At 52.1% G+C, this 27,528-nt stretch overlaps 1 protein-coding gene across 1 annotated transcript in view; it reads left to right on the forward strand.

Moving 5' to 3' along the window:
• Nucleotides 1-3,584: 3,584 nt before the first annotated feature.
• Nucleotides 3,585-27,528, forward strand: part of HTRA1 (HtrA serine peptidase 1) — a 50,143-nt gene continuing 26,199 nt past the window's right edge. Inside the window, exon 1 of the mRNA XM_046027899.1 lies at nt 3,585-4,209. Coding sequence (XP_045883855.1) covers nt 3,732-4,209 — 478 coding nt within the window. The 5' untranslated portion in view covers nt 3,585-3,731. The remainder of the gene's footprint in view (nt 4,210-27,528) is intronic.

The raw sequence follows: 27,528 nt of genomic DNA on the forward strand, positions 1-27,528 counted from the left end.
CTGGGTCCTTCTTGCTTTGGGGAGGATAGTGGCCCCGAGTGGAAGATCTTTCTCTTTGGGGGCAGCACAGACACGGTCGCTCTGTTCCAGCTCAGAATCCTCCCTTCCTAACAGGCTTTGTCAGCCGTGATGTTTTATTGTTTATTATTCACGAATAGGCTTGACTTTGTCCAAACTTAACTGCAAATTTGGGCTGCAGAGAAAATGGCAGGGAACTCACCCTTGTGGTTTTGGAACTACCCCCTTTCCTCTGGAAAAAAATCTTCTCTAGGAATCTGTGCCAAGACCTAGTGAGAAATGAGTTTTCATGATGTATCAAAAATATGCATCTCGTGGGCGCCTGGGTGGCTCAGTGGGTTAAGCCGCTGCCTTCGGCTCAGGTCATGATCTCAGGGTTCTGGGATCGAGTCCCGCATCGGGCTCTCTGCTCAGCAGGGAGCCTGCTTCCCTCTCTCTCTCTCTGCCTGCCTCTCTGCTACTTGTGATCTCTCTCTGTCAAATAAATAAATAAAATCTTTAAAAAAAAATATGCATCTCGTAAGAAACTGTCTTTATAAACGGCAACGGAGGGGTCAGAAAGAAAAGAAAGACTTGCCTTTTCAAACCCAAAGCATTACTTCTAGAAAAGGAAATGCTAGGATTAAAGGATAAGCAATCAGTGGCAGGCTCTTGATGCCAGGTTTCAATTGAATTATTCTGTGTCCTTCCATGGATGCCCTCACGTGGACATAGGCAGACACACACACACCACCCTCCTGAGTGGACTGTTCAGGATCTCGCTAATCCTTCAGGTGGGACTTTAATTTCTCCATCTCCCAGTCGAAGGGCTTGGGGGCGGCCCCTCCGATGCGCTGGCTTCGCAGTGATCTCTGTTAAGTAAGAGCGGGGATGGGGGGAGCTGCAGTCATGCTGGGACATGATGTGATGTGATCACGGTCTTTCTAAAACCTTGGGCATCATGAGTTCTGCTTGTTGGGAATGGCTCCGTCCTCCATGCGTCCCTCTGCTGACTCCTCGATGCCACTGCCAGCATGGGTCCCAGGGGCGGGGTGATGCTTTCTTCCTTCCACAGGACAGAAGAGCCATGTGGCCTCTGTGCCTTGCATTTCCTGGTCATCGCCATTGCGAACACCCTTCTCGGGCTGTGAACCATCACAGGAGTGGTTTTGTGGCCACAAACACCCTTTTCAGTCACTAGATGCGCAGTGACCACCACATTCCTGGTGAAGGTGCCCGAGGTTCTTAAACTTACCAGAAGTCACAGAATGAAGGGCCAGAAGCTGGATTTTGACTCCTGAGCCCATCAGATGACGTGTCTCCTGGCAGCTTCACTAGGTCACACTAAATCACCCTGGAGAGGAGGAAGGGCATTTCAGGAGGAGGGGAGAACACGAGCAAAAGAATAAAGGCTTTTGACAGGAGTGGGTATGTTCCAGAAAATGCAAGTTATTCAGCACAGTGGGAGGGGGGGATAAAGTGTGTGTGGTGGGGAAATGAGATGGTGCATGGAGGGAGGGGAAGGCGGGGAGGGGGACTCCGTGAAACCAGCAGCGACTTGTCCTCTGTTAGGGAAAAAGCCAGGAGACCCACCCAGCATATAGGTTTATTTTTAATCTGCTATTTCACACCAGTAGCTTGGCTGGAAGGTGGAGGATGGGGTCCTGGCTGCACCACTCTTAACTGGTAGTGGAACCCTGGGGGAGTCACTTATCCTTCCTGGCCCTCAGCTTTTTTATCTGTAAGATAAGAGTGCTGGACAAAAGTTTTCACCAATTTGTTGGCTACCACAGGCCCTGCTTAATAGATCTTCCCCCTGGATCGCAGTGGGGACACTCATTACTGGCTGATGAGCTTTGTTAATTACTTCCCTCACCCCTAGGCACCCTGCTTTTGGGGTAATCAAAGCGAGCCAGGCACTCAGAGCCCCAAGTCAGCGGAGCTGACTCCTCTCCGGTAACCAGGGCTGAGTGAATTCTGGGTCAAGGGCTTCCTTTCCACAAGGGAAATACTTCCCTAACGTCTTTGTCTTTCTCCGGCTCACCCCTGCTGAACCTCCTGTTTCCCAACTCTTGGTCCCAGGCACCCTTCTCCATCCTCTAATGGCTCTCACATTTGGGACCTGCTTTGGGCAAGGGTGGTTATAAATATTTGGATTTTACTTTTTTTTTAAAGATTTTATTTATTTATTTGACAGAGAGAGATCACAAGTAGGCAGGAGGCAGGCAGAGAGAGAGAGAGGGGAATGAAGCAGGCTCCCTGCTGAGCAGAGAGCCGGATATGGGGCTCGATCCCAGGATCCTGGGATCATGACCTGAGCTGAAGGCAGAGGCTTTAGCCCATTGAGCCACCCAGGCGCCCCGGATTTTACTTTTTAAAACTATTTTTATTGGAAAAATATCGTGTGCACGAGGGAACCATCCAAATAGAAAAAAAATAATAATGCAAAATCACTAAGCCTCCTGTGCACCCTCCCACACCTACTCCACCCAAGGTTTACGGTCCCAGCCCACCCGCCCCTGCGCGTCTCTGCTTGGGCAGGGAGTGTGTGAACCGGTCTCCTCCTGGGTCCTCAGGCGTCAGCTTTGTCCATCTGCTCGGCATTGGCCTGGAGGCCTCCGCCAGCGACACCAGGGCACCTAGATCCACCTCCAGAGTCCCCGCTGCCCCTCCAGGTGATGTCCTGACTTGCATCTGTCCCCAAGGATGCGCTGAAGACTCAAGTGGAAGATCAGAGATGAACTCGTTTATTTAACAACAACGTTTCGGACACTCATGCACGTGGTGAAAAATGCTGCGGTACAAAGCCCCCGTCTCACCCAGACTCCCCCTGCCACCACCCCAGCGCATTACCAGCAGCTCGCGTCTCGCTCCGGAGCTGCTCTGTGCGGGTACAAGCACACATCCCACCCGAAACAACTTTTAAAGGAATCTGACACGAATGATTATATTCTGATTACTTCTGCTCTCTGATTTTTTTCATGTCACCGTGGGTCTGGGCGTCGGCTTTCCGCCAGCCCCGCGGGGGCCACCTTCCTTGTACGCTGCACAGGGACTATGGTCACGGTCGCGCTTGCGGGACACGGGGGTCAATGCCAGAGAGGCGCCCGTCCCCCTCCTCTGGAGCGCGTGACCAGAGCCCGCGGTGGCACCGCAGCCCGCGGTCCAGGCAGCGGCCCCTCCCGCTCCTGGGGCGGGTCCCCAGTGGGCAATTCGGGGAAGTTTCTGGGGCCCGCACGCGCGGGGCCGCCGCAGGTTCCCCCTTGCAGAGTCTTTGGCTCGCGAGCGGCGTGAGAGAAGCCGCGAAAGGCGGAGAGGAGCGACGCGCAGACCCGGAGCCCGGGCCCCGCGAGAGGGCGGACCCACGCGCCGCCCCGCCCACCCCCACCCCCCACCCCCCACCCCCCACCCCCCACCCCCCACCCCCCACCCCCACCCCGGCCGCGCCGTGCCCGGGCGCGCCCGCCCTACCCCCGCCCTGCCCCTGCCGCGGGCGGTCCCCGCTCCAGCCGTCCCCCCCCCCCCGCGCGCCGCCATCCGGCCGGCCCCCCCCGTCCCCCCCCAGCCCGGCCGCCGTGCCCGTCCCCAAGGCGGCTCGTCACCGCCGCGAGGCCAATGGGCTGGGCCGCACGGTCGCGCGCACTCGCACCCGCTCCCCCTAGTCCCTCCCGCGCTCTCCCGGGCGCCGCTCTCCGGTCCTCTCCCAGCCCGCTGCCGCCGCCGTCGGAGCCGCCATGCAGCCCCCGCGCTCCTCGTGCCTCCCGCTGCTGCCGCTGCTGCTGCTCCTCGCGGCGCCCGCCCAGGCGCTGCCGTCCCGGCCCGGACGCTCGGCGCCTCCCGTCGCCGGGTGCCCGGAGCGCTGCGACTCCGCGCGCTGCCCGCCGCCGCCGGGACACTGCGAAGGCGGCCGCGTCCGCGATGCGTGCGGCTGCTGCGAGGTGTGCGGCGCGCCCGAGGGGGCGGCGTGCGGCCTGCAGGAGGGCCCGTGCGGCGAGGGGCTGCAGTGCGTGGTGCCCTTCGGGGTGCCCGCCTCGGCCACGGTGCGGCGGCGCTCGCAGGCCGGCCTCTGCGTGTGCGCCAGCAGCGAGCCGGTGTGCGGCAGCGACGCCAACACCTACGCCAACCTGTGCCAGCTGCGCGCCGCCAGCCGCCGCTCCGAGAGGCTGCACCAGCCGCCGGTCATCGTCCTGCAGCGCGGCGCCTGCGGCCAAGGTACCCGCGCGCCCGAGCTCCCCGGTCTCGCCATCCCTCCCCGACGGGTCCCGACCGGTCCCGACGGGCCGGCCGGGCGAGCCGAGGGCCGGCGAAACGTCGCGGGGCGCTCAGGACTCCCGCTCGCCGGAAAGGGTGGGCACCGGCCCTCGGGGAGCAGCGTTCCGCGGGGGGTCCCCCTCGGAACCCTGCTTTGCGCCCAGCCCGGGGCCGGTTCCGTGCCCGGCGGGGCGCCCCGCGCGCTCTGCCCCACGGCCCCCGGCCGGGATGACGGGGCGTCCCGCCCGGTGCTTGCCTGTGGGTGCCCCGCGGGGCGCCCCAGCGCGCCAGGGAGCGGGGACAAACGAGACGGCGTGTGCGCGGGAGTTGAGAGGGACTGGAAAGGTGCTTTGTGTGGGAGGCGTTGGGACCGCAAAGACCCATTTCGGTCGCTTTGCTTCCCTCTACTTCCCCGCGCCGTCCCCCCCCGCCCCCATCCATCCCTCCCCGCGCCTCTAGAGTCAGCCAGGCGTTCGTTTTCTTCCGGACCGTGTGCGCGGAAACTTTAGGTAACTCGGTATTTGAAAGGAACGGCGCTGCCGCGGCTCGGCGGTTCCCGCGATGGTCCCCGCGGAGCAGGCGCGGGGGGAGCCGCGCAGACTCCGCAGCGCAGCCGCTGCCCGCCCGCTTCCCGTGTTTGGAGCCAACCCTGCAAAAACGAAAGTGGTTTTTTGGAATAAGCTGAACGGGACTCCGGAGGGCGGAATCTGAGGCGGAGGGTGGGAGGCGGGTTAGGGATGAAGACGTGAACCCCTCCTCCTCTTTCGCGTCTTTTCGGTATTGACAGGACCCGGCTTGGTAGGGGGGCGGCGGGGATGGGGCGAAGGGTGGAGATACTGTCTCTCTCGCGGGACCTGCCAGGGGATGCTTCTGGTCTCCAGTCAGAGAGACCAGGTGGAAAAACAGTACGGAGTTCGGCTGCGGCCAATCCAGCGGTGGAGGGACGGGCCAGCCTCGCTTGGCAGTGCCCTGGGCCGCCGCCTCCTGCGGCGGGGCAGTGCACGGAGAGGGAGAGAGGGGGAACCCAGCGCCAGGAGCTGGTCTAGAATTTCGTAGTCAGAACAGGGTCCAGCATGACCAAGGAGGGCCTGGCACAGGTTGGCTCTCACGGAGAGCAAGGTGCCAGCGCTGTGTAGGAGAAATTCCAGCAACACAGGAGCAGGGAACCCGGCTGCTGCCCTCAGGAAAGAGCCTAGATAGGCGGTGCAGGAGACTTGGAGAGAAATGATCCAAGGGGAACGGAGGTATGGGTTGACAATGCACAGGTATGTGGGTGGGCTCTGTGCCCAGCCCCAAGGGCCACACCTGTTACCCATGTGACTGAGGAGGGGGGCTTCTGCTATTATCCCCCCTTCACAGATAGGGGAACTGAGGTTCAGTGACTTGCCCAAGGCCACTCAGCTGGAATTTGAACCCAGACAGCCTTCTTCCCAGCCAGCCTCGTGCTCAACCCAAGGCTGAGGAGAAGAGGTCAGGCAGGGTGAAGGAAGTTTCCGGAGGGCTGGGAACAGTCTGGGCAAAGCCCGAGGCTTGCTTGGGAGCTGGCAGATAGATTGGTGTGGCTGGGGACATTTGGGGAGGGCAGTGAGAGTGACCCAGGCTGGTGGCACAGAATCGCTGGCCTGACCAGCTGTGCTCTGATCTCAGAGGTTCTCGGACTGCGCAGCACCGAGAAATCCCAGGGCGGGACGAACGTAGTGGCAGAGCGCAGAGCGCACCAGGTGCGGCGTTTCAGCGCCCGTGGTCATCTGGGTGTGAGGTGAACAGGGAGAGCATATTGCATATTGTCAAAAACGAACCAGCTGTTACGTGTGTGTCGTCTTGCTGCACCGGGTCCTGAGTAACTGGTACTGTCTGGCTCCTAGTTTATTGCCCACGAGGTGGAGTCACTCAGTGAGCTTCGGACTTGGCAGAGGTATTCCTCGTCGCCATGGGGAGAGACACAGGTCCTTGCCCATTAGCCATCAGGCCCACAGCAGGCCCCCAGAGAGCCAGCGAGGGGACAGTCGCGGGAGGGTGAGCGTGGCAGCTGAGAGGAGAGACAGAGACAGAGGGGCAAGGTTGTTCTCACCCTTTCCCCTCTCTGCAAATATTTACTGAGCACTGCAGGGTGTCAGACACCGTGTGTTTCTCTGTCTGCCTGGCCCCCAGGAGCCACCTGATCGCTCTGCGGGTAGCTGATGAATGACCAGAAACCAGAGACATGGGGCCAGCCCGACTTCCCTCCATGGAAGGCTTTCCTTTTGCTCCCCTGCCCCGCCCCCCTCTCATCGCACACTCCACCCTTGGCTTCCCAGAGGTACCTCTGAGGGCCAGAGCCTGGGAGCCAAGACATCATTCGGTCGCAGCCCGGCCCGTGAGCAGGTCACTTGACATCATTGTTAAATGAGGTGAATTGGCTGCCGGCTCTGGCGAGAGGGTTGGCAGGGATGCTGTTTGTGCTGGGGCGGACACGGGAGGCCTGGAGCTGGAACGAGCCGTGCGCGGATGTGCGGAAGGAGCTCCCGAGACAGGAGTGGGCTCCATCATGTCCAAGTTCCTAGGGAGGGTTTGCCTGGGGCAGAGAGAGAGGGGAAGGGAGCAGGACATTGGAAGTGGCCGAGGACCAGAGGCCCTGGGCAGGTGAGCGGGTCTTTGCGGTCATCGTAGACCATCGGACGGCGGAACATGTCACCATTTAAAAGAGAGCACTTTGGGGGCGCCTGGGTGGCTCGGTCACCATGGAGCGTCTGACTTTGGCTCAAGTCACGATCTCAGGGTCCTGGGATCGAGTCCTGCGTTGGGCTCTGCACTCAGCAGGATGTCTGCTTCTCTCTCCCTCTCTCTGTCCCTCCCCACCACTTGTGTGCTCTTTCTCAAATAAATAAATAAATAAATAAAATCTTTAAAAAAAGGGATAAAAGAAAAGAAAGCACTTTCATCTGTACACCGTTTAATGAAGACTTCGGACAACCTCTCTTAAAAGTGGTTCTGGAAATGAAGGCAGATCCTCTATTTCAGAAATCAGTGCTGTTGTCAGGGCTTGGACGGGCAAGGGTCCAATTACCCTTCCACCATTAGCGGTTTGGATTAGTTTAAAGCAAAAAACTCTCTACTCTCAGGAAATAATAACAAAGAAAGGAATTGCAGTGAATATAATAGTATAAGAATAAAGGCCAACATGCGTTTAGTGCTTACTCTGTGCCAGGCGTATGTTAACTCATTGGCCCCTCCTAGAATCATATGAGGGGTGTTCTGGAATCTCCCCTGTGTCACAGCTGGGAGACAGAGTCACTGAGAAGTTCCTTGTCCAGGACTTGAACCCATGCGTCTGGTCCAGGGCCCATTCATAATCACCACGCTGTGCTGTTGACAGAGAAGCTAAGGTTACACGCCAGCGTCTGCTAAGCTGCAGCTCGTAGCTGGAATAAACAGTGCTCCAGATGGCCGTGGCCTTGAGATGAAATGTAGGACACCTCCCAGCTCTCATTCCACAGGCACGGGAGTTGGAGGACACAGTTGCCCCCGGTTGCCATTGGGGCAGCTCTTGCTGCAGAAAAGCAAAGGGAGTAGAAGGGACTGCAGTAAAGATGTTTCCAGACCAGAGTCCCAGGCCCCAAATGGCTTCTGGGGAGAGAAAGACCCCTCTGGATTCCCAGATATTACAAAAAACAGGCCAGGATGTCTAGCGCTGCAGACCTTTGCCAGAAAATGGACAAGAAGCCAGGAAAAAGGCTGAAAAAGACTTCCCAAAACAGAAGGCTCCTCCATTTCTGCTCCTAGTACCCCCGACAGGATGGCCCGCCTCACCCAAAACACAGCCTAGACAAGCCCGGAGCTCTCCCCAGTCCTGGTCCTGGTCCCCCTGCACCCCCATCCCCGCTGCCTGAGGAGGGAGGGCCTTTGAAGGGGGAGCCTGGTGTGCATTCCTGGAGAAGGACCACTGGCTTAGTGGAGAAACTGTCCTTGCAACAGTTTACGAGGATTTGCGCTCTCTCGTTGGCTGTTTGCTTTTATTCTCTGTTGGTTTTGCTAAAGAGTTAAAATATTAAGATTTCATAAAATTAGTAAGAGTATCGAAAGCCAAGCATTGGAGTAGCATCATTCCATCCAGAAGAGCTGTAAGTGGTTGCATTAGAGCTGAAAAGAACTGCCTTCAGCAGGCGGTTGTGGCGGAGACCATGTGGCCAGACGTCCGACAGCCTCCGGACGGCAAGGCTGGATTCTCAGTCCGTTTGGAGTTGTGTGATCCTGGACACTGTTTTGTGCCTTGGATTGAGAAATCAGACTTTCCATGAGCTTATATTTCAAGTGAATAAATAGCTCTGGTGAGGCTTAGTTTGAAGAAGAAATCAAGTTTGGCTTGTGGTTGAGGGCTCTGTGGAATGCCTGCTGGAGCGGAGGGAGCAGCAGGCTGGTCAGTTCCCAGGCGGTTACCTGACCAGGTGACCCGCCCCTGACGTCTCAGGGCCTCGGAAATGAGGGATGGGGCCAGATGATCTCTGAGGTCCCTTCTAGCTGGAGTGGTCTGTGATTTTTGTAAGAAAACTAGTCTGAAGATTGTGGTCACTTCATCCCCATTTTAAAGGCTGGACTGAGTTCTTAAACCATTGATGACTAAAGCTTGGGTTGGCATGGGCGCCTCTGGCATGTGGCCCATCTTGGGCCTGGTTCCCTAGTACTTCAGCTTTTTCTGGCTGTGGAAAAGCCCTGGGTGACCACTGTGGTGACAGGCCTGCCCCCCAAGACAGGAGCGTGAGCAAACCTGGTGCTTCTTGCTGGACTCTGGGGCTGAGGGGCACGGGTCCCTGGAGTGAGAGCCCTCCTCAGTCATTTCATCTTTCCTTCCCACCTTCTCTGCCATAGGAAGGAAGGATCGAAGGAAGGAAGGAAGGAAGAAAAGGGGGAAGGAAGGGAGGGAGGGAGGGAAGGAAGGTAGGAAGAAAGGAAGAAGGAAAAAAAGGAGGGAGGGAAGAAGGAAAGAAAAAGAAAATTAATATTAGCAGAGAAACTGAGGAGTGGAGCTATTCTAAATGCTTTTGGCAAGACTCCCAGAGACGGTAGGGAAGATGGTGTGACCCAGTGCTGCTGGGTGACGTGTGTCTAGAGCCAGTGACAAACACCAGCTAGTACAATACGGCACAGGGCAGAGATGAGTGGCAGAGACGGGGCGTGTCGCTCGCTGTAGTCAGAACCCAGAGTTTAGCTCTTGGAATCAGTGACCCGAGTTCTGTTTCTAAGCGTACTCAGAGCATTTATGGAACCCCTACTATCTACTCAGAAGGCCTGGATCTAGGGAGTCAGAGGGAGTAAGGCCAGGCAGCCCATAGCTTTCAGGAGCTTGTAGTAGGTCGTGTGATACCCGGCTGAAGGCGTCAGATCACCACTTTCTAAGTGTGGGACTTCTTGAGTGTGACTTAATCTCCATAAGCCTCTGTTTCCCCATCAGTGAAATCATAGTAAAAACTCGAGGACTTGCGTGCATATCTCCTGGGGTTGTGGGAGAGTGGAAACTCTTAGACGAAGGGCTTGGCAGTGTATGTGATGCGTTGCTAGAACCCAGTCGGTATTAGCTGCGCATAGTAACTGCCACTGAGGCATCCAACCAGGCTTCGGCTCAGTGGGGGAAGTGCTAGAATGATCGTGCCCCCCACCTCCCGAAGTAAGGCGGGGCGTGGGTTAGAAAGGGCCTGGCAGAGAAGGAAGGTTAGGTAAGGGACGTGTGTCCTGCAGGCTGACTTGGAAATTGCCAGTAAATATGTTTAGAGAGTTTCTCCAGGCCCAGGGATTCAGACACCACTTTGCCCGTCACCCCCTGAAACCCCTGGTCCTTGCTGAGATATGGTTGACAAGTGTGTGGCTTCTCTAGAAAGAAGAGCTGGAACACCTGGGATTTAACAGATGTGAACCTGTTAACCCTCCGCGGGGTCTGTGACACTCGGAATAGCAGTAGACAGCCCGGAGGCCCCGAGACCTTCTTGAATAATCCTTGGTTTGCTTTCCATGTTTTAGGAACTCCTCCCGTGGAAAGAATGGTCACATCTTAAGGGGGGAGAAAAGCCTGGGAGCCTGCGGGCACCCTGTGATTTGAGATTCCTGGGACAAATTGTCAACTAAGCACATTTCAGAAACAGCCCTCCATGGCCTCATGTGACAGCAGCTGGTCCCTCACCAGGGTCCAAGCCTGTCCCCTTGGGCACAGGATGGTTTCGGGGCACAAGTTGTTGTGGCTGGAATTTTTGATAATTTTCAAACTTGAATAAGCCCTGTCTAAATGAGTCAGAGCCTTGTGCAAGATTTTCAAGCCTCAGGAAACTTCTTTTTCATGACTTGTGCGATCAGATCTTGTGAGGAAGACGGTAGGCCTGTGTGCATGTGGGTGATGGGCTGGGTTTTTTCCCTTTCCTCGGGGTCTGGCGAGATGTGCAGTAGAGTTCCCTTTCACACAGTGTCGGGTGAGACTTCCCTGGCTCATCTAGCGCTTGAGTCATCCCGCTCCCCGTGGCTAGGAGAGCCCTGTCTTTGGCGTCAGTATTCTGAGTGGCGGCCGCCGCTTGGTGGGGATGGATGGACACAGAGAGCTCTGCCCGGCGGGGATGCCCAGGCAGGTGGCCGCCAAATGGATGGAGAGAAGAGAAGGCTCAGTGTCGAGCGGACACATCTGCTTTTCTCTGGCAGAGCGAGCTAGCTGGGGTGGGGGGGACCCGGGGGAGGGCAGTATGACAGGCAGGGGGTGGGGAACAGCGCAGGCAAAACAATGACCCAAAGAGCTACGGCCACTGGCCACTAGCCACTGGGTGCTCTCCAGGAGGGGGCGCTATGCTGCCCAAGTTAGGGCCTGCCCGGGTGACCGCCCATGCTCAGGGCACGTGCTGGACACACCGGGGGAGGGAGGGGCACTGTCCTTGCGGCCTGGCTGAGTGGCAGTCCGCTCCCCAGCAGGGGACTGTAACCTTCCAAGGCCAGCCAGGAGGGATGAGGCAGGGCCGGGATTGGGCCCCGGCCTGCCGCACTCCCAAACCATGGCTTGAGACTTCTCTGTGTCGAGTGTTATTTGGATGTGACTTCATCTCCAAGCTATCTTTCTGTTATTGATTTCTAGTTCAGTTCCACTGTGGCCTGAGAACATACTTCGTATGATTTGTGTTCTTTTAAGTTTGTTAGGGTGTGTGTTCTGGTCTGGAATGTGGTCTGCCTTGGTGAGTGTTCCCTGCGAGCAGCAGAATCCTCTGCTGTTGTTGGGTGGGGTGTTCTGCAAATGCCAGTTAGGTCTGGCAGACTGATAATGTTGCTCAGGTCAACTCCGGCCTTACTCATTCTCCGCTTGCTTGGTCTGTCAGTTCCCGAAAGAGGGGCGTTGACGTCTCCTGAGTCTATGCTGAAACCCTGATCCGCTATCTCCTCTATGACCTGCCAGTGTCCTAGGAAACACACGGTCTAGCCCCCCTCGGACCTTTTGGGGGAGTTACTAACTCCCTTCAGCCTCAGTTTCCTTATCTATGAGGTGGGGATAAGGATGCCACCTCGGAGACCTCAGAGGGACACTGCGAGGGTCAGGCTGGGAAGGTGTTTTGTCACCTGGGAGCCCTGGAGCATCAGAGCTGAAAGGAGTTAGGACCTCTGACTGGCAATTCCAGACTCTTTGGAACTCCTGGTAGAACCAGCACCAAGCAGTGGAGCCAGAAGTTTGGAAAAAGTCATATGCTTCCTGAGTGTCAAGACCCAGGTCTCGGGGGCACCTGGGTAGCTCAGTCGGTCAAGCATCTGCCTTTGGCTCAGGTTGTGATCTCAGGGTCCTGGGATGGAGCCCTGTGTTGAGCTCGCTGCTCAGCGGGGAGTCTCCTTCTCCCTCTCCCTCTGCCCCTGGTTCATATATGTGTTCTTTCTCTCCCTACCAATCTTAGTCTCTCAGATAAATAAATAAAATCGTAAAAAAAAAAAAAAGAAAAGAAAAAAAAAGACACAGGTCTCCTCAGGGCATGTTATCCCACTGAGACACCATAGCTCTTGGCCAAGGTCACTGAATTGTTTGCAAGCACTGATCCTCTATTTCAGAAGGCCAAAGGCACAGTCCAAGACCATCAGCTCCAAAGGAAGAGCACTTTGGTTCAAAATGCCAGGACCCCAACTATTATGTAGGGCACACCGCCGCCTCTTGTGTCTATGGGGACCCCGTGGCCTGCGTTCTCATTTCCTCTGCCTGAGTTTCTTTTGAACAACTGCTGTCAAGGAATGGCCCGAGATGAGGTTCCTTAGTCCCAGCTCGAAAGTTCTTCACGCTCTTGACATTTTGGCTCTGAAAAATAGAGCCCCACTTGGCTCCGCCCTCATTGGAAAAACCCAGTAGGAGAAATCTGATAACAGAAGGTACAAGAGGAAGGTCAAGCATGTGAGAGCATCTAGAAAGGACCCATATGCTCTGATTCCTTTCTGCACATGGGGTCACCAGTAGGCTCATACACAGCCTATTCCCTTGGGGTACCCATCGCTGGCTAGCCCGATAATTCTCCATCTTCTGAAAAATATCAGTGTGCCTCAGCAACGGTCTCTGACTACAGCAACCCCCCATTTGCTTGTTTCGGGGGTCCTGTGGACAAGGACAACTCCATCGCTGGCCATACTCACTAACGGACTGGTGGGGAGGACCAAATCCCAGAACAGGAAGCCTGGGTGTGGAAGGTCCTGGCAGGTCCTGTAGCCCAACTCTTCACTTTACAGATGGGGAAACTGAGTCACCCAAAGGGAACATGCCTCTCACAACGTGCCCCACCCATCAGCAGGGGGGCCAATGGAGACTGTGCTGAGGCCCAAGGAAGAACCCCTGAGGCCTTTCCGCCTCCGCCACACCTTCCTGCCAGAACAGGCAGGTTAGAGGGGAGGGCACAGACGAGAAAAATCCAGACGATTTTTCTATGAGGCTGAGAAACGATGGGTACTTTTGCTTAGTCTCCCAAAATGATGCTAAAGAAAACGTCCCCCTCCCCCGCCCACCGACAAGCAGTCTCCTTTGGTTGGAAGATGACCCCAAATCTATCCACGTAATGACTGATTTCTCCTCTCAAGAGTTCCGAGCACATATTATTAATGTCCTTGAACCGTAATTACAGTGCTCTTGCTGAAGGGGAAAAACAGTACAAATATCGTGGTGGGCATGCCAGATAGGTCAGGACTGAGGTGCTTCCGTGCCTTTTAAGCTGTGGTTAGATTTTCTTTGAGACGAATATACCAAGCTTCCCTTCTCTTGGCATAAACCCTCTTTTTAATTTCTTTTACCATAGTGTGTAGATTCCTTAGGAAACGCATTCATAGTTTTGATGATATATTTTACTGTATCAGGTTCTTAAAGTTGCAAATACGGTTTAATTACATCAGAAATAACGAAAAACAGAAAAAGAGCCACAGTTTCTGCAGCTTCGTTGTCTCCGTCCCGAGCATCACCAGCGTCTGGTTGACCAGTCCCAGCCTTGTGTCCATTGATCTGTGGCTGCTGCCGCCCGTGATACTGAAATGAACCTTTCCATGCTCATCGTTACTTCCGTATCTGGGGTTATTCCCTTGGGTAGATATTAAGAAGTATGACGACTGGGGGCACCTGGGTGGCTCAGTGCATTAGAGCCTCTGTCTTCAGCTCAGGTCATGATCCCAGGGTCCTGGGATGATCTCTGCTCAGCAGGGAGCCTGCTTCCTCGTCTCTCTCTGCCCGCCTCTCTGCCTACTTGTGATCTCTGTCTGCCAAATAAATAAATAAATAAAATCTTACAAAAAAAAAGTATGACGACTGGATGGAATGATATGGTTTTTTGATGCCCCTTGGTGTATGTTAGCCAGGTTGTTTTCCAAGAGGATTTTACCCATATTTGTTGCCATCAGCTATATAATTATCAACCTCTTAAGTCATTGGTGGTTGAGGCAGGCAAAAATAAATTTCCCTGCGAGAAATCCTTCAAGACAAATAGAATAGGAAGGTATGAAATGAGTCACCCTGCTTAGTGAGTTAATTACCTGGTTGATCTTTATTCTCAGGTGGATGCTTTTTTTCTTTTTTAAGATTTTTATCTATTTATCTGAGAGAGAGAGAGGGAGCAAACTGTGGACAGGGTCAGAGGAAGAAGGAGAGAGAAACAGACTCCCTAGTGTGTTCAGTGAGGAGCCAGGACTAACCAGGGGATATGAAGGTCCGAGGTCACAAGCCAGACTATGACTGAGAACATGAGTGTTTGGACACACAGCCCAGGCCTCTCCACACTGAGCCTCCCGGATACCAAGGCTCCTCAGGATGTAGGAGGAGACCAGAATGCTTTTGTTTTTGAAAAGCGAAGAATATGTTTATTCGACTGTTTTGTACACATGGACAGAACTATAGCATAAACCACATAGATAAAATCCAACTTTCTAGTCGTCACATTAAAAGAGTAAAAAAGGAAAAAGTGACATTTTTTCTTTTTTTATTTGCAAATTCTATTGAGACATAATTCACATACCATAATTCACCCTCTTAAAGTGTACGATTCACAGTTTCCCTATATTCACGGAGGGGTGCAGCTATCACCGTGATCTAATTCTAGAACATTTTCATCCCTCCCCAAAGAAACCCAGTACCCATTAGCACGCACCCCATACATCCCCCCCTGCCCAGCCCTGGGTACCCACTAATCTGCTTTCTGTCCCTGTGGATTTGCCTGTTCTGGACGTCTCATGTTAACGGAGTCACACAATGTGTGGTTTTTGGTGGCTGGTTTGTTTCACTTAGTGTCTTATTTTCAAGGTCCATTCATGTAGCTTTCCTGAGCATTCCGCTTTATGACCGCGTCAGGTTCTGTTGTGCGGAGAGGGGAAGGCCAGACTTTTTATTGTATCTGCTCTTCCTGACGGCCGATTCTCATCCCAGCCGGGAAGGTCACGTTGAAAGTCTGAACTCAGGCAGCGGCCCTGGCTTGTTCTGTTGGAAGAAACCCGAGCCTGGGACACGGGAAGCCAGTGTTGAAAGCAGGAACGTTCTATATGGATGGAACTAATATGCTGAAAGGAAAGGATCAGGGAATGCGTTTTTCAGGTGTATTAGATCATGTGCCTTTATTGGGAGCTGGAAAGGATGTCGGAAATAGTGTGGTCTAGCCCCTCGTCGTCTCAGCGCTGAGGTAACTGGGGCCCAGAGAGAGGATGTGGCTTGTCTCGGGTCTCAGGGCCCACTTTTCACGTCTTTCTCCAGCCAAAGATTCCTTCTGGCTTCTGTCAGTTTTACAAGTTACCCTCATTCTCCTCAAATCCGGAGGATCGCGCTCATCACGAATGGGTGTGGGGCACGTCTCAGGAGGACCTGGCCCTTTCCTGGACGAAGGCCTTGGTTCTCTGATCACATCCCTCCCTGTCCCTTCCTGATCCTCCAACCAATCCCAGCCCAGGCCCCCCCCCCCCCGCCCCTCCCAGCCCCCCACCACCAGGGGGCTGTGGGAAGGGACCCAGGACAGCCGAGAAGGGTGTCTCCCAAGCCCCTTAAGCAACTCAACCATCTCCTCCCAGCCTGCTGCTTACAGAGCCTGGACCTTCCTGGCCCCTCCAGACATAACAACCAGGAGCAGTGGGAGCAGGAAGAGAACCCAAATGAGAAATCTGGGAAGGTCGAGACCGGAGCCAGATGCTTATCAAGGGGAACGCTAATAGTGTTTTTGTGAACGGAGCAGTCAGCCGTTTCCCTGATGGTAATAAAAGACACACATGCTGGGCATTCAGGAGACTTTGGGGGAAAAAAAAATTGTGTGAGGGGATGGATCGGAGACTTTTTTTCCTAATACATACAATAGGTCAGGAAAGAATGTCCAAGGCAGCAATACTGACCAAACCCAGGCCCTCACCGTGGTGTGCAAGGAAGGACTTTTTCTGGGGGACGGGGGGGGGGGGGGTGGATGAAACTGCAAAGTGATTAGCAATGACAGGCACCATTAAACATAGACACATTGTTCTGGAAAAGGCACATTTTACATTGAAGCTGAGCCATGATTGTGGCTGAATTTGTAGGGCTTTGCAGCCAATTGGCCGGGCGCCCCCGAAAGCCTGCAGGGGGTCGGGAGAGACCGTCTCAGCCTCTTTTGGGTCAGAGTCAGGGTTCATGCTCCTCTGTTTCACCTGCTCTGGTCTTTCCAGCACCATCTGCTGTGGCCTTGGCTCAGCCTCGGCAGACGGCTCGGTGCTCAGGGCACCGTGGACCTGGGGGACGGATTCGCAGGCTGAGGTCTGGCGTCAGGCGAGCTTTTCCCACTCTCAGCCGTCTGGGAGCCTGCTCCGGAAAGAGGGGCTGCCAGCGCTTGGAAGTGCCAGTGTGGGCTGGAAATCGAGGCCAGGCTCCCGGGCTCCGCCTCCTCTTCCTCCTTTATTCACGATGAGGCGAGAAATAGGTCACACAGAGCCCTCCTGAATTTTCTTTCTTTATTTCTGTGCAGAAGACAGAGAGTCTGGGAGTCCCTCCTTCAATTTCAAATCTTAAAAAAAAAGGAACACTTGGTACTTGTGAATTCGGTTTATTTTAACAAGAAGAGGTCCAAGAGCCTTTGGCCTGGGGAAGTCCGACTTCCCAACAGTGTCTTCTGTTTTCTCCTCCTGCCTTCGATTTGCTGCCCGGTGCTCTTGTTGGTGCACTTGATGCCCAGGATTTTCAGGTTTATTCTAGAACTCAGCCTGTTGCCTTCGCCACAGCCAAGTGATGCCTCTCTGTCCCTCCTGTGCCTTTTCTCTGCAAGGTTCAGAGAAACCTCATTGCACGGGGCCCCCCGGGACCCTGGAATTTGCAGCCACAGCACTGATTAGAATGGGGGTCTGGTTTCCCGGAATGTGCAAAGTCTCGCTTCTGTTTCTGCTGCCTCCACAGCCCAGACCAGCGCTGGGCCAGCCCCTGGGTTGGAGCCGTGACTGACAAGTGTCCTTGGAATGGGATTGAGCGGGACAGACAGAATGCAGTCCCTCAAGCTGAAAACATGGAGAAAGCGGGGCATCTTTGCTGCTTTCACGGGGTTCCGCTTCTCCCCGCCCCCCTGCAGGCAACCACTCGAGGCCTCAGCCCCTTTGCACTTCCTGACTCATTACCCATTAGGAACCTGTTTAAATGGATTTCTCTGCTGACCCTCAGGGAGAAAGTCGTGAGAGTTCTCTGTAAGAGTTGGAAGCATTCTGTTTTCCTGCCGTCTGGCTCAGGCCTGCCTCTCTTTCTACCCGCCTTGGCTGCTCTGGCCTCCCCCTCCTCTTGCCTGCCCCTCTCACGGTCATTCTCGAATTCATCATGCAACCTCACAAAGAGAGCTTTTCTTAGTGAAAAATCATCCCCGTCGCCCTCCCTGCATGTGGACCGGCTCCCCTCCCCGCTGCACAGTGTCAGGTTAGTTAACTGCCTGCTTCCTGTTCCTTCTCCCCGCACCTGCACAGGTGGGACGGGTGTCCTGCTCCGGCTTCGGGTGCCTGCGCGTGCAGAGTTATGCCGCCCAGTTCCAGTTCTGACATCAAAAGGCCTTAGGTGGCAAGCAGGGCGGCGGGGGCCTGTCCCTGAGCGAAAGCGTGCTGTTCTTGCCGTCACAGCCACGGGCCGGGCTGTTCTTGCCATCACAGCCACGGGCAGGGGCGGGCGCTTCCTATTGGCTGGACTTGGCCTGCCGCCCTCCCATTCTCTGGTTTGTCTTGTCTCTCTGCCGTTGCATCCCCAGAAGTGTGGGGACCTTGGGCTCAGGACAGGGCCGTCCTGGGGAAGTAGGAGGAGCATCGGGCACCAAGCATTAGATCCAGTCCCCTTCCCCCGCGGGGCTCCCTTGGCTTCTCTGTGAAGGTGCAGACTGAGCAGAACAGGGCCGGTGGGAGAGCAGGAGATGCGCAGGGGTGTCATTTCCTCTTGGAGATCCCTGCTGGATTTGGGCCCGGATCTATTTACCCAGCAAGTAGCCTGTTGGTAGTTATTTTTAATCTGGCCATGCTAGGGACAAGGAAACGTTAGATGTGTCCCTCGGACCATCTAAAGATGAGAAAGAGGACGGCCTCCAGCACGCACCCCCATGGCCGCACGTTCCGGGGTCTCGGTGGCTTGTGCCCTGAACCGAGGCTGGTACTTGGAGCCCCAGAGGCAAGACCTCACACGGGGGGCTCACGCTCCGGGTGTGGGGGCTGTGCGCAGGTGGCTGATGACCACTCAGGAGTATGTCCCAGACCCCTTAAGCAAGTGAGCCCTTCCGAAAGACTAAATATTTCAGGACACCCCGCTCGGGGCATGCTGTGGTTGTTTCTTTGGTTACAGTTTCTGAGCCGGTGGGAGCCCGGCTGGCTGTGCTTCTGCCCACAGTCTGGAGAAGGCTTTCGGGCTGGACCTTGAGTCTAGAGCAGTGGTCCAAGCTGGCATCTCAGGGGTGGTTATCTCTCGCGGTCACCACTGGGTGTGGGGTGGGGCACTCCTGGCCCTTCAGGTGAAGACGGAGACATTTTTTCCACTGGCCTTCGTGTCCAGATTCTGTGCACCGCATTTTGTGCTTTTGTCTTGACGGGGTCTTCTTTCCCTTGTCACTTGTGTCCATGCGGCAGGAGGAAGAGGGGGCTGGGGCGGCGGCATGAGGGGGCTGGGGCGAGGGGAGGAGGGTGAGTTGTCCCCAGCCGCCCTCCTGTGGTTCCACGGCCAGCAGGCCCTGGCTGACTCTGGCCTTTTTGGCTGAGTTTCTTCCTTCATGTTTCTTGTCCTTCTCCCTGCATCCTGCCAACTGTGGGAACTGGGCTGCGCTATGATTTGTAGGCTCCAAAGGGCCAGTATCTTCAGTGGCACTTAAAGTTGTAGCAATTAGGTGAAGCATTACAAGTGATGTCTTTCTTTCTCTTTGAGAGTTGGGGGGGGGTCTTGGAAGCCACCCAATCGAGCCTCCTTATTTTTTTTTTTTTTTGGAGGGGTAATGTCTCTTTATTGGAGCCACACACATCCACTGCCCCAGTGAGAGCCCTCTGGGTAGACTCTAGCAGCATCCTTTACAAAGAGGCCAACCTCTTTGCCTTTAACCCTGTGTAGAGCCTCCTTATTTTAAAGTTGAGGAACTTTCAGCCCAAGGGGCTTGCCTGAGGTCACGTGCCTCCCGCATGTGTGAGCAGTGCCCCCCCTTTGGGCCATGGAGGGCGGGGGCGGGGGGCGCCTCCTGGCACGTGGAGTGTCCGTCAGCTCCTGAAGACTGCCTGTGGGCTCCTGGCCTTGGCTGGGTTCAGCATCCCGGTCAGCTCTGAACAGCAGGCGCTGCCTTCCAGTACTTCAGCAGCCCCCCGGGTTTGAAATCAAACGAAATTGAGACGTAGGTGTGCAGTCCGTGCGGTCCGTGCTCAGTAGGACCCGGTACCTGGGTTAACACTCTGCTCTCACCCTTCTGGATTTCTCAGTGCTCTGGAACAAGGAGCCCCTGCGTTGTTGTTTTGCATGGGGCCCTGCAAATCATCTCTCCCGTCCTGAATGTAGGACAGTGCATTAAAATGCCAGTGATTTGATCAATCTGCTCTTGCAACTGATTTAAATTTTGGGAACATGCTGTGCCCTGTGAATAAAGGGGGATTCATTTCTTTTCCCTCGAAGACACTGTGTTCTGTTTTCCAAATTAGCTCTATTTCTCGATTCTGTTGGCAAACTGGAAGGCACGATTGTTGGAAGCCAAGGTTGGATTGTGAATCTTGAGTTCCGGCCCTGAGCTCTCAGGCATGGAAGTGGAAAGCATTTTCCTACAACTGTGGGGGCTGCAGGGGGCTGGAGGCTGAGTGAGGGACCTGGGTGGGGGGGCTCCGGCTGCAGAGCAGAGAGAGGGAAGGCCTCCCACCAGTGCCACTTGCCAGCTCCGAGGACATGAGTCACATGTTCCACTCCTCTGCCTTACTTCTCTGATTCTTTCATTTTTCCATCTTTCTGTAGACTGGGCATAAGATCATCCTTATAGTTGCAGGAATAACTAGAGGTAATGTTTATGGGGTGCCTGGCGTTGGGCTTGACACATAGTAGGTGCTCAATAAATGAGTAAGATTATGGTTTTATTATTTGATTGCCAGCATCGCGGGTTGGGTAGGAATTGGCGAGCTGTCTGGGAGGAGAACAAGGACCCAGGCAGGAAGACAAACAGTGTGAGTGCAAGCAGGTAGGGTGGCGCGTGGTGTTTTGGAGGCCAGTGAGAAGTCTGCGGCAATGGAGAGTGTACAACAAGAAGTCATGGGATAGAGAGTTGGGGAATCAGAGCCCCCTCTGGAGGAGGGAACTGTGTTCAAGTGATGGAGACCAGCATGGGGGTCCTGAGTAAGTTCATGCACCCCAGGTTGTAACTGTCATTTTGGGGGAGACACCTGAAAATGGGCCAGGTGTGCCAGAATTATAATGCTGAAACGGGATTCTGAGAAGCCTTAGAAGTGTGGGAAGAGGCACTCGGAGGCCTTGAAATGCACCTGGACTGTGGCACACCTAGTGAGAGCTGGGAGGTGATCGTGGCCTTGAGCGCAGGCTTTGTGTGCGTTCTCTCCCTTAGGACGCGCCACGGCCTGGAGGAGGTGGTATTATCTCCATCTTGCAGAATGGGGGACTGAGGCTCAGACAGGGTCACTGTGTGAAGTAGCACGGCTGTGAAGGGGCAGAATCAGGATCTGAGGCCCAGTCTGGCTCGGGCGTCATCCTGGCACCAATGGGAGCCTTGGGACCTTTCCCAGCCTCGCTGACCCTGCTAGGAATCTACTGGGGTTGGAGCTCTGCCTGGCATTCCATCCATCCCTGACACTCCAAGTGTCAAATGGGGGCGGGGTCTGTCTGGAGAAGTCAGGATGGAGCCCAGAACAGGGGCAAGGTGTCCAGGATCCATTGCGAGGATTCCCGGAGCCAGATCTGAGGCAGCTGCCCCCACCCGGGGCGACCCTGGGGTTCTCCTGGGACTGCCAGGGAGGGCCTGGAGGGCTCCCTCGGTCCTTCTAAAGCGGATGCTTCCCATGCTGGCCATGCTCTTTGCTCAGTGACTGAGAGTCTTGGCGGCTGAGGCAATGCACCCTGTAAGTGTAGCTCAGGGGTCCCCTCTCTTACATTGCCAGCTGGTCATGAGCTCCAGAGGGCCTGAGACCCGGGAACCTGTGGGACTCAGGCCTGCTACTTGGGTAGGGTTGGCACTCCTGCCTTCCTGTTGGCAGGTCCGGGTTTTATGGGGTCTGAAAAGCATACAATTTTGGGGACCCTCTTTAAGAAAAAATTCAAAACTATAGATATAACATTAGGCATGGACATGATCTTTATTTAGATTGAAAAAGCAAACTGCCACAAATTACAAGTTTTTCAAAATAAGAAAATCCTACAGACTCCAAAAACCCAGAAAAATGTCATGATGCTGTCATTAAATGCCAAATACACCTTCACCTTTAAAACATCTTCCCACCCGGGGCACCTGGGCAGCTCAGAAGATTAAGCGTCTGCTTTGGCTCTGGTCAGCCCCATATCAGTCTCCTTGTTCAGTGGGGAGCCTGCTTCTCCCTCTGTCTCTGCTGCTGCTCCCCCTGCTTAAACTCTCTCTCTCTCCTTGTCAAATAAATAAATAAAATCTTTTTAAAAAATTAAAAAAGTAAAATACCTTTCCTTCCCTGTATATTTTTGGGGCTATAGACTCAACCACCTTTTCATAGGACAGTGAGTTTGTAATGTTTCCTATGGAGAGACTAGAATGATTTATTATTAATATTATTATTATTTTCAATCTAAATAAAGATCATGTCCATGCCTAATATTATTATTATTATTATTAATTTAGTCTTTCTTCTGGCATATTTCCCCACTACCATGTACTTCCAGGCCAGGTCACCATACCCTGTACAATCTCTGGCTTGCACTAGGAGCCAGGATAGAAATGCAGAAGTGACTTCAAAGCACATAAGTGTATCTAATGAAACCCAAGCAAAATGATTCTACAGTTTGACTTTTTAGGCCCATCCCCCAATGCTACAGCTGCTCTGATAGGACAGGAGATGTGTTGCAGAGGGAGGGAGACAGTCACCTCAGCCAACTACAGTTTAAATATTTTTATAAATGTTTTTTGTTATTTATTAATTATTTTCCAAAAAGTATCTGACAACTGAATGCTTTGCTAGGGCCCCTCGCAGGGCCAGTGTTTACCTTTACCCTTCACTGTAAATCCACTTTTGCTCTGAATTATTGCAACTGTGTTGGGATTCAGGACCCTCTGCTGGAGAGAGCCCAAGAGGCGTCAGGCAGAGGTCCCCGGATTTTCATGGTTCGTGACACCCTTAGTGTTTCATTAATCTTTTCGTGGTACCCCCTTCGGCCAAAAGAAATACCTAATGGTTTTATTCATCAAGTAATTAGGTCCCAACAACTAAATGTGTGTTAGTGTCTTTGCAGTATAATTGTCACTTGCAAAGAAAATAAAGGAAAAATGGAATTTTAATTTTGTTACTCAATAACCATACCTGTTCATGGGTGGGCTAGGTGTACTGCTGAGTGCCATAGAGACTCTTAAGCCTTGAAATTAGCTTGGGCACTGCTACCCCCATTTCCAAATTCAACATTGATTTTTGTACAGTACTTGCTTTTAATCACAGTGACCACCAGAATCCAAAGTGACAAAGACACAAAATCATCCAAAGGATTATAGTGCAATCTGATCTTGAAGCTGAGAACTAGCTCCTCCCGCTGACATCAAGTATCACGGTGTTTCTGTAGAAAATTTAAACTATCCTGTGAGTTTGCTATGGCACCCCAGGGTGCCTTGGGGCAGAGTTTGAGAACTATGGCATTAGAAACATAAACACTTCTCTCTTCTTCCTGCCCCACATCTAATCTTTATCTGGCATTTTTACCTTAAATATTAAAAAAAAAGCACACATTTTGATGTTTTTAAAACACATACCCGATTTTGTGTTAAAGTTTTGCCTAGAAACACAAATAAAGTTTATCTGTTGACTTGTCGTCCCTACCTTGTGATTTTCCTTTTCACTGCAACACATTTTCTTCACTGTGATAATGTATGACAAATACTTAACTTAATGTATGTCAAATACTTAACTTAGTGCCCGACTTTTTTGGGCAAACAATAATGGAAGTGTCTGTTATGCTATTTTTGATACTAAATGAAACTTAGCAACACTGTATCTCTTTTTCCTCCTGTAAGGAAGTTGTTGAAAATAGTTAAAGAAGTATTATCTGTGAAACTCCACGGAACATGGGTTCCAAGGAAGTAATATTTATGGAGTTGTGTGCTTTCCTAGTAGTTTATAAAGAGGAGACAGGAATCATTTATTATTTTTGGATGAAATCCTGGCAATTTTAAAACTCGTTAAATTATAGGAAATGTTGGCTACTCTTAATGGGTCATTGGTTGTGTTAAAAATCAGTAATGATAAATATTTATTAGCTAAATGGAAAGGCCTGTCCTGTAAAATGTTGTGACTCATCATTCTACTAATCCTAGTTATTCAGAGTTTTTCAGTCTAAAATAAAATCACATAGTATAAGTCATTTGATTTTCTCTTTTTGAGAATTGTTTTGGATATCCCATGTTTTTTGCTTTCCCCATAAGTTTCAGAAATAGCTTATCAATTTCTACACAAACACCTGCTGGGATTTTCATTGGGAGTATGCTGAATCTGTAGGTCAACTTTTGGGCAAATCGATAACTTTGTAATAGTGAGACTTCTGACTTATGAGTATGGGGTATCTTTTGATTTACTTAGATCTTTTAAAATTTATTTCAGCAAGTAGGAGACAGAGAAACCATAAGAGACACTTAACGATGGAGAACAAACTGAGGGTTGATAGAGAGAGGTGGCCGGGGGATGGGCTAGACAGGTGATGGGTATTAAAGAGGGCATCTGTTGTGGTGAGCACAGAGTGTTGTATGTAAGTGACAAATCACTGCATTCTGCTCCAGAAACCAATACTGTACTGTTTGTTAACTACCTAACATTTAAACAAAAAAATAAAATAGAATAAAATTTATTTCAGCAGTGTTTTACACATACTTTATTAAATACCTACCCATTTAATGTTTTGATGCTATTATGATTGCTATTTTAAAAATGTCAGTTTCCGGGGCGCCTGGGTGGCTCAGTGGGTTAAGCCGCTGCCTTCGGCTCAGGTCATGATCTCGGGGTCCTGGGATCGAGTCCCACATCGGGCTCTCTGCTCGGCGGCGAGCCTGCTTCCCTCTCTCTCTCTCTCTCTGCCTGCCTCTCTGTCTACTTGTGATCTCTCTCTGTCGAAAAAAAAAAATTTTTAAAAAATGTCAGTTTCCAAGGGTTAATTATTACTACATAGAACTACGGTTTTGTGTATAGTGACCTGTTAGCCTGTGACAATGAAGAACTCACTTACTACAGCAGCATATTTACAGATTCCTAAGCACGTCCATATGCACTATTACGTCATCTTCCAATACTGACAGTTTTACGTTCTCTTTCCTAAACTTCGTGCTTTTGATTCCCTCTTCCAGCTTAATTATTCCAGCCAGGACGTCAGTAAAGTACTGAGTGAAAGTCATTAAGAGTGGATGTCCTTGTCTTCTCTCAGTTTTAGAGAAAAAGTCTTCAATCTTTCGCTATGAAATGTGATATTAGTTTTAGGTTTTTTATTGATCTCTTTTATCAGGTTGAGGAAGTTCTCTTTCTAGTTTGTTGCGTGCTTTTATTGTGAATGAGTGTTCCATTCTTGTCACATCTTTTTGCATCTGTTGGATAATTGTTTGGGTTTTCTTAGTATTATATTCCAATATTAAACCTTACTTACGTATTTATTTTAAAGCATATTTATTTATTTGAGTGAGAGAGAGAGAGAGAGCAGGGGAAGGGGCAGAGGGAGAGAATATCCAAGCAGAGTCCTGCTGAGCGCAAAGCCCGATGCAGGGATCGATCCCATAACCCATGAGATCAGGACCTGAGCCAAAACCAAGAGTGGACACTCAACTGACTGAGCCACCCAGGTTCCCCATGTTAAACCTTATTTATCCTTTCCTGGAATAAACCCTGACTGGTCGTGATATATTATTCTTCTTGCTAAATTGCTGAATTCTTTTTTTTTCCTAATGGCTGAATTCTGTTTACTAAACATTTTAAGGACATTTGGTCTGTGTTCATGTGGGATATTAGTCTGTAGTTTTCTTATAATGTCTCTTGTCTGGCTTTATGTTAGAGTAATGTCGGGTTCATAAAATAAGCTGGGTAGTGTTTTCCCTATTTTTGGGAAACGTCTGTGAAGTGTTAGTATTGTTTCTTTCCTAAATGTTTGGTAGAATTCACCTATGGAGTCATGAGCATGAAACTTTCTTTGTGGGAAGGTTTTTAACTGCAAAGATAATTTCTTGTTTGGGTTAACTATATCTTCTTGAATGAGCTTTGGTCAATGAAGTCTTTTAAAGAAATCGGTCCATTTCCCCAAGCTCTAGAATTTATGTGCACAATTTTTCTGGAGTATTTCCGTATCATACTTTTAATGTCTGTAGGATTTATAGTGATGCTTCCTCCTTGATTCATGATATTGGTCATTTTGTCTTTCCTGTTGTTTTCATTAATCAGGAATGTAAAAAAAAACAACACCTTACCCCCACGTTTCTGAATTCTGAATCACCAGCTTTCTGTAAACGGTGGGCTGTCAATGAACTCCAAGCAATTCCAGCTTCTGTACAATAATGGAGCAATGGGAACAGTTAGAAGGGTCAGACCTTGGCCCTGCGTGAGGCTTCCCATTTTCATTACCTTCTGCCACATTGGTTTGGCCTAACTAAGCAAGGCCCTCACTTTGTAGAGGGAGTTATATTTGTCTTCTGGTGCAAGCCGGTTGCTGCTTGTGAGTTTGAGAGTACAGATACACTGCATTTCAGGTTAGATTATTCTGCTGACCCAGTGCCCTGTTTCCCTTCTGCAGTGGCTGTGGGTTAACCTTGTACACAGGGGAACACAGGTAAACCTCAAAGCCAGACAAATGGGCCTGCCGCACAGCTTCCCCTTGATCTCTGCCTCTGTGGGAGTGGCCATGATGGCCCTGTTAGGAGGAGTTTCCAGGACCTACACAAATTTGCCAAGGTCGGGAGAGTACTTCTCTTCCTAACATATCACTGAGCTGTGTGGCGCTCACACCTGTCCAGAGCGGCCTACTGGGTGGCATCTTTATTTATTCTCTTTTTATTTTTAATTTTAAACTATATGCCATGACTTGGTCAAGCACTTCATATAGAGAACCTTATAAAATCAGCGTCAAAACCACTCTAAGGCAGGTGTTATTGTCATTACATTTTATGGACAAGGGGATAACTCTTGGGGGAGTAAGGTGACATACCAGGGTCGGTCCCACAGCAGATAAGTGTTGTGCGGAGAGTCATACCCTGATCTGTCTGATACCACGTCTGTGCTCTCAGCCATTTTCCCCATACTGAGTGGCCTGGATGCCCCAACCCGCCATCCGTCTGCATCGCTTAGACACTGGGTCCACCTTATCGATAAATCAAGAGCCAGAGCCAGTCTGGGTCCACCTCTGGGGATTCTCCACCTCGGCTGACCCCTCTGGAAGGAAGACAGTTGGCCAGCCGTTGAGATCAGAGCAAATGGAGCCAGCCAGGGCTTGTAAAGACCAGGGGGGCAGTGGTAGTGTCCTCTAGCTTGACGGACAACCTTTTACATGGAGCAGGACTCTGACACGGAGCCACACTGCTGTTAAAAGATGTTCATCCCTTGTTCTGAAATCGCATTTTGAGAAGCCAAACACTCCTTTGGTTGGACATCTTGCCCATGTTTGAACAATTAGTTGGTGTTCTTTATGTTCATTGTTTCTGCTCTATTTCATGTTCCTGTTGTGCTGGTCCACTCAGTGGTGGTAATGGAGGTCACTGGTTGCTTTTCATCTAAGCTGCACAATTCAGGCTTGTCAGTTGGGCTTTTCATTATGGTCTGTCCTCCCGCTTCTCCTTTCTGTTTACTCGTCTGCAGTCTGCAGAGTCCTGGGCTCAGTCTCCGATTCCACAAACTCTTTATCTTGCTTCAGCTTGCTGGGAGGGAGAGAAGGGGATTCGATCGTAGCATGTTGGAGCTGGATGGACTTTGCAGCTCATTCTAGAGGCACCTGGCCCCATTTTACAGATGGGGAAATGGAGACCACTCGGCAGACAGGATGGGACCTGGGCCTTCTGGCGCCCAGACCAGTGTCTTCCCTGCCCTCCATCTTGCTTTCCCGGGGTGCGCAGGTCCTGGAAGTTCTCTCGCTAGTTTGTGTGAGAGAGCAAGTGGTTCTCGCACTAGCTGGGAAAACCCATGTTCATTTTTACTCCTGCTGCGGGCAAATTCTCCTGT

Source organism: Meles meles, chromosome 13, assembly GCF_922984935.1.
Source record: "Meles meles chromosome 13, mMelMel3.1 paternal haplotype, whole genome shotgun sequence".
NCBI classification, from domain to species: domain Eukaryota; kingdom Metazoa; phylum Chordata; class Mammalia; order Carnivora; family Mustelidae; genus Meles; species Meles meles.